Genomic DNA, 11,479 nt, shown 5'->3' with positions numbered 1-11,479 from the left:
AAGGATGGGGCCACTTCCTTGCAAAAACTCCTCAAAGGTGCTAAAATGTTAAATATATTTATTTAACATTTACTCATATTAGCTATGCTAACTCATACATAGGCTCATGCCATATAATGTATTCAAACCATATGAATTAAAGCTATGACAAGTCTTTTGGCCACACAGGAGGCTGCTGTGGGGAGGACGGCTCAGAATAATGTCTCTAATAGAGTGAATGAATTGGAATGGCATCAAACACATGGAACCCATTTATTCAGCAGTCCTCCCCAATTAAGGTGACACTGGGCGCCTGTGGATTTGGGTATTACAACAACAAAGAAGTTTGTTTGACAAATAAGGCTGTTTTTTCCCCCTCTGACCTCATTGCACACGTGATAGAATTAAGTGATATGGTCAAACAGACAGTAAAGTACTGCGATTATAAACAAATTCATTATGGTTGAGTTCTGTGTTCCTGGTGAATTTGTAAATGGAGGATGTGATTATATAACTCAGATTTCAATGTGTGTTCTGAACCACCTGTTAACACCTGTTTGCATGATGATGTGACAAGCCAGGATTTCAACCTTTATTCCAAGCCTTTTCATCACCCGACATCCATGGATTGTAGTTCTTCTTATTTTTTCTTTTTAATTTTAAAATACATGGTAACATGATCATCTTAAACACTTAACCATAATATCTATATTCTGTTGGTGGATGTTACATTGAAAAAAGATAGCCTAGTAATGGTTTAACACTTGGAAGAGCAAGGTCATTTTCCTCATTCTAATGCATTTTTGAATACATGGGTTGCATCTCTGTCACCTCTGTCTCGTGTCACACCATTATGAGCATTCTATTGACTTCTCAGCCATAGTGGCTCCAAAAATTTGAGCGGTGTCTAGTCATTCTTAACCAGCGTTAATGATTGTTCAGTCTAAATTACACTATAGTGGCATGTAAATATGATGACATTCCTAACATAGGCAAATAATTAGCAGGAGAAAAAAAATGGACAACTTTTTGTCATCATTATGGTGTCATCAAATTTACTTTAGGGTAAATCCACTTGAATTCAGTCACTTTTTGACAGCATCCCTTTGCTAGGGCGGAGAGACATGTACAGTGTCTTGTCAGTATATCCATAATCTTTGTGTGAGGTGACCGTGTAGGTCCTCAACACACAACATACGCTGGTGTGCCCCAGCCCAATAGTAGGCCTAATAAACTGCTTTATGGGCAGCCCAGTCCCATGCTAAGCCCATAGTTTCATACGGTGGCATCCCACATGTGTTGCTTTAGTGGAAACCAGTAACACACAATATACATATTTTTAAGTGTGAACTGTCATTGAATGGGGAGCAGAAATACCTACATTTTCATCTAAGGTCACACCCAGAGTGTAGACTACCACAGTGCCTGTACTGTAAATACTTGGAATGCTGGCTTTGAGAAAACAAGTAAACTCATAAATACATTAAATATATATTTGTAAGTGATTCTCTATTGTTCCATGATCAACTAGTCAATGATCAACACAATACATTTATGCGTGAAGACGACTACAGTAGACCTCATGGTGTGGTACCAGATTATTACCGGGCTAATATGATAGGGTCATCAAAAAAAAAGACATGCAATATAATTGGTTCTTCAGCATGTCCATTATGTTTCTCTTCATGTTAATCCGGGGCATTTTGGAGGGTATTGGCTGGACATCCGGTTCGCCTGTCAAATAGCAGTGAGTGAGCCGCACACCCCTACAATAATGTGGCACATTGAAAGACAGGCAGTCAGACAGTAGGTACATGTTCTTGCTCACGATAGAACGGGAGTTGTTTGATTGCTCTGCTCGAATAGGAATTTAAACCCTCCCTATCAACTGATTTAAAGAGACGTTTTGACGTTTGTCATTGCTTAGCATTCATTTCTGAAAGAAAATGGCGGATGTAGAGACTGGTGGTGCTGCGCCGGAGAAGAGCCTAGATGATTTCTTTGCCAAGAGGGATAAAAAAAAGAAGAAAGAAAAGGGAGGCAAGGGAAAGGAAGCACCATCTGGGCCCACACCAATTGTATTGAAAAAGAACAAGAAGGAAAAGGAGAAGTCCGGCACGAAAAATGAAAATCAAGATGCGCAGCCGGAGAAGGTAACGTTGGCTAGCCCCGCGCCAGTCACGGTTGGCACATACTGCTGCTACTAGCCAAATCAATCTGTTGCTAGCTAGCTAGTTTGCCTGCTAACAGTGAGGACTCGTGGCTGTTTAGTAATAAACCATGGCTGGCTAGTTATTATACTGGCCTAACACACGACTTCTGGAGATACATATTTAAGGTTAGCTACCTTACGTTCTGTTAACTAGTTCCTCAAACAGCAATCAAATAATTTAGTTATTCCAGACGGTGAGCAGACATGTCTCGATAACTTTAGGCCGCGACAGTGTCAACTTTCTCGATTGGTCAACGTTAATCAGCTAGATAACTACGTTAACTGACTTAACTTTATCCATTTGGAAGATTAGTAATGTTGCTAGCTAGTTGGCACGATTCGCAATAGTAGATGCTTAGGCCTCTAATCTTCTCAGAATTTACAGATGGTTTGCCTGAGAAATGGGGACTGCAGCGGTTAGACTCAAAACATTTGTGCGGGAAATGCACTGAGAGCATAACTTACTGGTGATGTTAGTAACATTTGCAGCAGATAACGTTAGCTAGTTACCAAATGCACATTTGATTCTGATTCTGATAACCGCACAACAAGCCTAGGCAGCTGATAGTGCCGGTCTAACGTTAAAACTGTCAACCTGTCCCCTTTCTGGGATACCTTAGCTAATTAATCAGGGTGTCACCCTGGTGTGATTCTGTGCAGAGGTTGTGACACTTATTCCAGAGGCAGTGTGACATGTTGTGATGACCGTCCCAAGTCAGGGTGTGGCCTGTATCCAGATCCTAGTTTCTAGTTATTTGGCCCCTTGACAGACGTTCCTTTGCATGGTCAAATTTTTACATGATAAATTGAGATTGACATGATGACAAGCACATGTATGAACTATGAAGCCGTGGATTGCTAAACCGCCAGTTAGTGGGGGGTGTAACTGAAACTGTGTGCTCTGTCTGCAGGAGGACGAGGAGTGGAAGGAGTTTGAGGCAAAGGAGGTGGACTACAGTGGACTCAGACTGCAGGCTCTGCAGATAAGGTAAAACTGAACATAAGGGGGGACAGGGTAACATTCATTCAGTAGGCACTACCCTAATGAAATGTTAAACATCTGTACTAGTGGCACATTTTTTGTTGATTGGGTTTTCTCTGGCGATTGTGGCAGTGATGAGAAGGAGGAAGAGGAGTATGAGGAGGAGGTCGGTGAGGATGGAGAGATCATCCTGGTCAGTGGAGACAAAATGTCTGGACCCTGGAACAAATCTGGTGCCCCGCCCCCAGCCGCTGCCCCTGTTGGTGGGTATACTTCTCTCCACTCTATGTATCACTTCCACATTGTCTTATTGTAGTGTGTATGTATGTGTACATGTATGTGGGTTACTCCAATAGATATTTTGGTGATTTACTAATGATGAGCCTTGCCCTTTGTTTTCATTGACTGGTTTGCTTCATCTCTGCTTTTGTCTCTATAGAGGTGGAAGAGGTGCCTGAGTCCAAGCCTTCTGGGGTGTACCGCCCCCCAGGGGCCCGACTGACTACCACAAAGCGTGGCCCCAATCAGGGGCCCCCTGAGATCTTCAGCGACACACAGTTCCCCTCACTCATGGCCGGCTCCAAACATGTGGAGACACGCAGGTGAGTGAACCTCAACTTCAGATATCACTCATCTTAAGCCTGTTGCATGCTTCCCAGGTGAAAAGTTTGCGCATGTATTATGAAAGTTTTGTGACGTTTTTGTTCATTTTGCTGTCCGGCATGTTTTTTCAGCTGTTCGTGCACACTAGGGCTGTCCACAACTAAACAAATCTTGGTTGACCGAAAGTAGTCTGTTAAGGATTTGTTTAAAAGTGTATTTTTCCATAGGATGTGTCTGTTTTAATAAATTCAACTGTATGCATTGAGCTTGTCTGATGCTTTTTAAGATTACGGTTTGATGAAATAAGACAGAAGCCTCAAGAGGGCGCCAGAGACCTATATATCCAGAAGAGAGAAACCTTTCTCCTCCCACTCCTGCTGGCCCACTCCTGCTGGCCATTACTCTCCTGAAGTTGCTGGTAATAGGCTACGCTACGTGAGGAGTCGGCAACCTTTCTAATGTGGAATGCCAATTTATCTTACCTGCGTGGCAGTTATGTGAAACAGTTTAATTTAATTTATAATAACCACTTCATGTCTCAATCATTGTCATGTGCTTAATCCAAATATAAAAGATACAAACCTAAAACTTAACACCTATTGCCATTGCCAACTATGTAAAAATAGCCTACACAAAGCCAACAAATAAAAACATTGCAGCCTGCAGGTAGAAAATATCCTGATAAAAATCCTATAAATCACATTAGCTACACATGGCCTGTCTGCAACGAACTTGAAACATTGTATTAACTTGGGTCCGGCCTGCCCTCAGTTTCCTCCGCCAGAGAGCTCAGGACAGACGCAGCAGTAGAACATTTTCGCAAGGGATAAAGGAGCTCACTCGAGCTGAGTAATGGCACCTCAAATGTTCTACTGCTTGAGCTCCTGTTCCTTTTTTATAGAATATTAGCTCAAAGTATTGTGGAGCTCCTGCACCTAAATATGAACAGTACCAGATACCAAAATAAGTACCGGAACCTATTTCAGTCCAAGTCGAGCACTAATATGAAGTAATCACGTAGGCCTATTTTACTACTTTTCCACTGGCTCAGAGAATTACATTTCTCCCTTTCACACTGAGTGCTTATCAAAAGGTAGACAGCTGGAAAGATATTCAAATACATTGAGGAACTATTGTAATTCTCAATGGATGTAAAAACAGACTTAATTTGCTTGCTGTTTGAAGTCAGAATATTACTTTGAGAAGCTCATCAGCTCATTAGTGGGGGTGCGTTAAGGCCAGTAAGAAATACGATCAGATCCCCAAATGTGCACATTTATATGCCTAGATTTCCTCGCAGGACATGTAGCCTACAGGCTAACTCAACATTGACAGGAGCGCTCCACACAAGACAATGACTAAATTAACAAAAACTTGTTTCTCACAAATGTTTGCAGAGTGCACAACTTATGCTACAATGTGTCCACTCCGACAATGATAACAGGAAGACTGGAATAATAATATTGAATGCATTAATATAATTTACTGTAACAATGTAGATTAGGGGTAAATGTACTACTGGTGTTATATGTAATGGGGGATATACACTAACAATCTAACACAAACAATGAATGTGCACAAATTGGCGGGAGTGTGCATTCTGTAGAGAGAAGTGCATTGTACGTCTGGGTGCATAGTCAATTCGAAGTCTGCATTGGCCATGCAGAATTTGCGGTGATATGGCCTCAGCAGAAGCCAGGGCATTCATACTTGCGCTTTGTGGAGAAGTCAAGGAAGTGAGTTTGTTTCCCACAGGATGTACCGCCCCCACCTACCGTCAACCAATCATGTAAATGCGGAGCTGTACAGAGCCCTCTGCATCGTTACAACGTTTGGGAGGTGCATGGGAATGCAGTACGGAGCTGTATTTGGCCTCTGCATGCCTCTGGACGCTCCGCAATTGCTTCACACCCTCCATATGGAGTCTCCAACCACATTTTCAGATCACGCATAAATTAGGTTTTAGTCTCCACAATGGATTAGTTCAATGAGGGGTGTGTGTGTACAATGCATTCGACTAGTATTCAGACTAGAGGTTGACCGATTAATTGGAATGGCCGATTTCAAGTTTTCATAATAATCAGAAATCTTCTTTTTTGGGGGGGGGGGGGCGCATATTTGCCGAATTATTTATATATATATATTTTATTTATTTATTTATTTATAATATTTTTACAAATTATACCTTTTTATTTAACTAGGCAATTCACTTAACACATTCTTATTTTCAATGACTGCCTAGGAACGGTGGCTTAACTGCCTCGTTCAGGGGCAGAATGACAGATTTTCACATTGTCAGCTCGGGGGATCCAATCTTGCAACCTTGCAGTTAACTAGTCCAACGCAATAACGACCTACCTCTCTCTCGTTGCACTCCACATGGAGACTGCTTGTTACGCGAATGCAGTAAGCCAAGGTAAGTTGCTAGCTAGCATTAAACTTATCTTATAAAAAACAATCACAATCACTAGTTAACTACACATGGTTGATGATATTACTAGATATTATCTAGCGTGTCCTGCGATGCATATAATCTGACTGAGCGGTGGTAGGCAGAAGCAGGCGTGTAAACATTCATTCAAACAGCACTTTCGTGCGTTTTGCCAGCTGCTCTTCGTTGTGCGTCAAGCATTGCTCTGTTTATGACTTCAAGCCTATCAACTCCCGAGATGAGGCTGGTGTAATCGAAGTGAAATGGCTAGCTAGTTAGCGCACGCTAATAGCGTTTCAAACGTCACTCGCTCTCTGAGCCTTCTAGTAGTTGTACCCCTTGCTCTGCATGGGTAACGCTGCTTCGATGGTGGCTGTTGTCGATGGTGCTGGTTCGAGCCCAGGGAGGAGCGAGGAGAGGGACGGAAGCTATACTGTTACACTGGCAATACTAAAGTGCCTATAAGAACATCCAATAGTCAAAGGTATATGAAATACAAATGGTATAGAGGGAAATAGTCCTATAACTACAACCCAAAGTCTTACCTGTGAGTATTGAAGACTCATGTTAAAAGGAACCACCAGCTTTCATATGTTCTGAGCAAGGAACTGAAACGTTAGCTTTCTTACATAGCACATATTGCACTTTTACTTCTCCAACACTTTGTTTTTGCATTATTTAAACCATATTGAACATGTTTCATTATTTATTTGAGGCTAAATTGATTTTATTGATATATTAAGTTAAAATAAGTGTTCATTCAGTATTGTTGTAATTGTCATTATTACAAATAAATAAAAATTGTCCGATTAATCGGTATCGGCTTTTTTGCTCATCCATTAATCGGTATCGGCGTTGAAAAATCATAATCGGTCGACCTCTAATTCAGACCCCTTGACCATTTCCACATTTTGTTACATTGAAGACTTATTCTAAAAATGAATTAAATTCATGTTTTTCCTCAATCTACACACAATACCCCATAATGACAAAGTGAAAAAAGGTTTTTAGAATAAATAAATAAAACACATGCCTTATACTTTAGTATTCAGAGCTTTTGCTATGACACTTGAAATTGAGCTCAAATGCATCCTGTTTCTATTGATCATCCCTGAGATGTTTCAACAACTTGATTGGAGTACACCTGTGGTAAATTCAATTGATTGGACATGATTTGGAAAGGCACACACCTGTCTAGAAACAGTTGAAGTTGGAAGTTTACATACATTTAGGTTGGAGTCATTAACTTGTTTTTCAACCACTCCACAAATTTCTTGTTAACTATAGTTTTGGCAAGTTGGTTAGGACATCTACTTTGTGCATGATGTATAAAGTCACTTTCACAATTCCAGTGGGTCAGAAGTTTACATACACTAAGTTGACTGTGCCTTTAAACAGCTTTGGAAAGGGCTTTAGAAGCTTCTGATAGGCGAATTGACATCATTTGAGTCAATTGGAGGTGTACCTGTGGATGTATTTCAATGCCTATCTTCAAACTCAGTGCCTCTTTGCTTGACGACATGGGAAAATCAAAAGAAATCAGCCAAGATCTCCACAAGTCTGGTTCATCCTTGGGAGCAATTTCCAAACGCCTGAAGCTACCACGTTCATCTGTACAAACAATAATACGCAAGTGTAAACACCATGGGACCACACAGCCATCATACCGCTCAGGAAGGAGACACGTTCTGTCTCCTAGAGATGAACGTACTTTGGTGCGAAAAGTGCAAATCAATTCCAGAACAACAGCAAAAGACCTTGTGAAGATGCTGGAGGAAACGGGTACAAAAATATCTATAGCCATAGTAAAACGAGTTCTATAACAACACAACCTGAAATGCCGCTCAGCAAGGGTAAAGCCACTGCTCCAAAACCGCCATCAAAAAGCCAGACTACGGTTTGCAACTGTACATGGGGACAAAGATTGTACTTTTTGGAGAAATGTCCTCTGGTCTGATGAAACAAAAATAGAACTGTTTGGCCATAATGACCATCGTTAAGCTTGGAGGAAAAAGGACACCATCCCAACCGTGAAGCATGCGGGTGGCAGCATCATATTGTAGGGGTGCTTTGCTTCAGGTGGTGCACTTCACAAAATAGATGGCATCATGAGGTAGGAAATTTGTGGATATATTGAAGCAACATCTCAAGACATCAGTCAGGAAGTTAAAGCTTGGTCGCAAATGGGTCTTTCCAGATGGACATTGACCCCCAAGCATACTTCCAATGTTGTGGCAAAATGGCGTAAGGACAACAGTCATGGTATTGGAGTGGCCATCACAAAGCCCTGACCTCAATCCTATAGAACATTTCTGGGCAGAACTGAAAAAGCATGTGCAAGCAAGGATGAATACAAACCTGACTCAGTTACACCAGCTCTGTCAGGAGGAATGGGTCAAAATTCACCCAACTTATTGTGGGAAGCTTGTGGAAGGGCTACCTGAAACGTTTTGGCACAAGTTAAACAATTTTAAAGGCAATGATACCAAATACTAATTGAGTGGATGTAAACTTCTGACTCACTGGGAATGTGATGAAAAAATAAAAGCTGAAATAAGTCATTCTCTCTATTATTCTGACAGTTCGCATTCTTAAAAAAAAGTGGTGATTCTAACTGACCTAAGACAGGAATTTTTACTAAGATAAATGTCAGGAATTGTGAAAAACTGAGTTTAAATGTATTTGGCTAAGGTGTATGTGAACTTATGACTTCAACTGTAAGGTCCCACAGTTGATAGTGCATGTCAGAGCAAAAACCAAGCCGTGAGGTTGAAGGAATTGTCTGTAGAGCTCTGAGACAGGATTGTGTTGAAGGCACATCTGGGGAAGGGTACCAAAACATTTCTGCCGCATTGAAGATCCCCAAGAACACAGTGGCCTCCATAAATGGATTAAGTTTGGAACCACACAGACTCCTAGAGCTGGCCTCGCAGTCGGGGGAGAAGGGCCTTGGTCAGGGAGGTGACCAAGAACTCAATGTACTTTCTGACAGTGCTCCAGAGTTCCTCTGTGGAGATGGGAGAACCTTTCAGAAGAACAACCATCTCTGCAACACTCCACCAATCAGGCCTTCATGGTAGAGTGGCCAGATGGAAGCCATTCCTCCGTAAAAGGCACATGACAGTCCACTTGGAGTTTGCCAAAAGGCACCTGAAGACTCTCAGACCATGAGAAACAATATTTTCTGTCCTGAATGCCAAGCGACACGTCCGGAGGAAATCTGGCACCATCCCTACGGTGAAGCTTGGTGGCAGCATCATGCAGTGCGGTTATTTTTCAGCGGCAGGGACTGGGAAACTAGTCAGGATCGAGGAAAAGATGAATGGAGCAAAATATAGAGACATCCTTAGTGAAAACCTCCTCCAGAGTGCTCAGGACCTCAGACTGGGGTACGGTTCACCTTCCAACAGGACAACGACCCTAGGCACACAGCCAAGACAATTTTAAGTGTGTTTTTGGTTCAAGTCTCAATGTCCTTGAGTGTCCCAGCCAGAGCCCTGACTTGAACCCGATCTAATATTTCTGGAAAACAACCTGACAGAGCTTGAGAGGATCTGCAGAGATCAAATACAGGTGTGCCAAGCTTGTACCAAAGACTCAAGCCTATAATCGCTGCCAACGGTGCTTTAACAAAGTATGTACATGTTTCAGTTTTCATTTTCTTAATACATTTGCAAATATTTCTGCAAGCCTGTTTTTTCTTTGTCATTTTGGGGTATTGTGTGTAGATTGATCAGGGGGGAAACCAATTTAATCCATTTTAGAATAAGGTTGTAACGTAGCAAAGTGTGGGGAAAAAGTTCAGGGGTTTGAATACTTTCTGAATGTTACTGATCGACTAAAACGATCTCCGTCGACAAACAGCCTAACAACCAAACAATCAACCAGTTGACTAACTAGGGTCAACCGTAGTGCGCTCAACATTTCTCTTGATGTAAGACAAAGTTCAATAGCCGAAGTCAACGCCCCTTCGTTGGTGACTGGTTATCAGTACTACTCTTAGTATGAGTGGGAACATGAAGTGTAGTCTCTCAGCGAGAGACGACTAATTTTCATGCAACGTTGTTCACTGCACTAAATGTAAAATTATGCGACTAAGACTTCCTTGGCCAAAACATCTAACTTAATGACACATTTGATTTATCTTGGATTAATTCTGACAATTTTGAGGAAGTGTTTCTGGTTGTTTCTTCGGTGGCTCGAGGGTCAAACAACAGTAATATTATTTTCTTGTTTTTCAAGTGACTGTCTTTAAGGTGTATACAAGCAGATGTCGTTTCGCCTAGCTGAGTTCTGCTAGGAGCAAACCAAACTAATGTATGTGGATGTCTTTAGACACAGTGTAGAAACTTTGTTTAATATGTCCAATGCTTGGGTTTCAGGGACAGAGAGATGGAGAAGACCTTTGAGGTTGTGAAGCACAAAAACCGTGGCCGAGAGGAGGGCGGCAGTGGCGCTTCCCTGCAGCAGTTGGAGCTTGGTAACCAGTACGCCATCTTGGGGGACAAGTAGTGGCCTGCACAGCCAGCGTGGTCTTACCCAGCTGCCAGAGGGAGCTGAGCTACAGCAGTGTACCTAACTACAGCACAGTCCTGACAACAAACACTGGTGTTGCTGCCACCACCACACTGGACCTTCTCACGTACCACTGTACAATACATACAGTAAACATACAAACACCTCACACAGTCAACCATATACACTAACACACACACTTTACATCTACAGACACTCCCGCAATGTCAATACATTCATGTGTATATACAGTACATACACAAAGCACCTGGTTGGCAAAACTGAAAGACTACATCCAAAAGGGCTGTGGCAACGGGGATCAACTGAAACAAATATCAAATCTATATGATACACCCATATGAATGACACTGCAGCAACAACAGCAAAGGCAACTTTAGGTTGTCTTTTGTGGATTGTATTCAGAGCAGCAGTGGTATGGTACAACTTCTCTCTGGACTTCAACTTTCTTTGATAAAGCCACAGAGGATCAAAGAAGACACAAAATTGGGCAAGATGAATTTATGGACTGTTGAGAATGGATATTTTTTTTAGCGAGATCGTTATAACCCAAACTGCACATGGTTTGTAATTGTTGGGGTGCGTTATGGTTTGGGCACACGAGTGGAGACTATCTCGGTTGCATGGCTGTGGTGACCATGTTGAGCGGGGACTTTGATCTTATTGGTGGTGAGTGGGGCAAACGCCAGCCCTGCAGAAGAGAGAACCACCAGGTTCTTCCACTTAGAAACTTTGTTTT

At 42.0% G+C, this 11,479-nt stretch overlaps 1 protein-coding gene across 2 annotated transcripts; it reads left to right on the top strand.

Annotated features, from left to right (window-relative positions):
• Positions 1-1,690: 1,690 nt before the first annotated feature.
• On the top strand, positions 1,691-11,227 carry LOC110535659 (protein CDV3 homolog). 2 transcript variants are annotated; one of them, XM_021620790.2, is made up of 5 exons: positions 1,691-2,132; positions 3,103-3,179; positions 3,306-3,436; positions 3,613-3,775; positions 10,590-11,227. In XM_021620790.2, the coding sequence occupies exons 1-5, from the start codon at positions 1,926-1,928 to the stop codon at positions 10,717-10,719; spliced, it is 708 nt and encodes a 235-aa protein (XP_021476465.1). In that variant the 5' UTR covers positions 1,691-1,925; the 3' UTR covers positions 10,720-11,227. The 2 variants fall into 2 exon arrangements, with proteins under 2 accessions (XP_021476465.1, XP_021476466.2); XM_021620791.2 differs by lacking the exon at positions 10,590-11,227 and adding an exon at positions 3,908-4,041.
• The last annotated feature ends 252 nt before the right edge of the window (positions 11,228-11,479 follow it).

This window comes from Oncorhynchus mykiss, chromosome 11 (genome assembly GCF_013265735.2).
Source record: "Oncorhynchus mykiss isolate Arlee chromosome 11, USDA_OmykA_1.1, whole genome shotgun sequence".
Taxonomy (NCBI): domain Eukaryota; kingdom Metazoa; phylum Chordata; class Actinopteri; order Salmoniformes; family Salmonidae; genus Oncorhynchus; species Oncorhynchus mykiss.
This window is presented reverse-complemented; position numbering and strand designations above follow the sequence as displayed.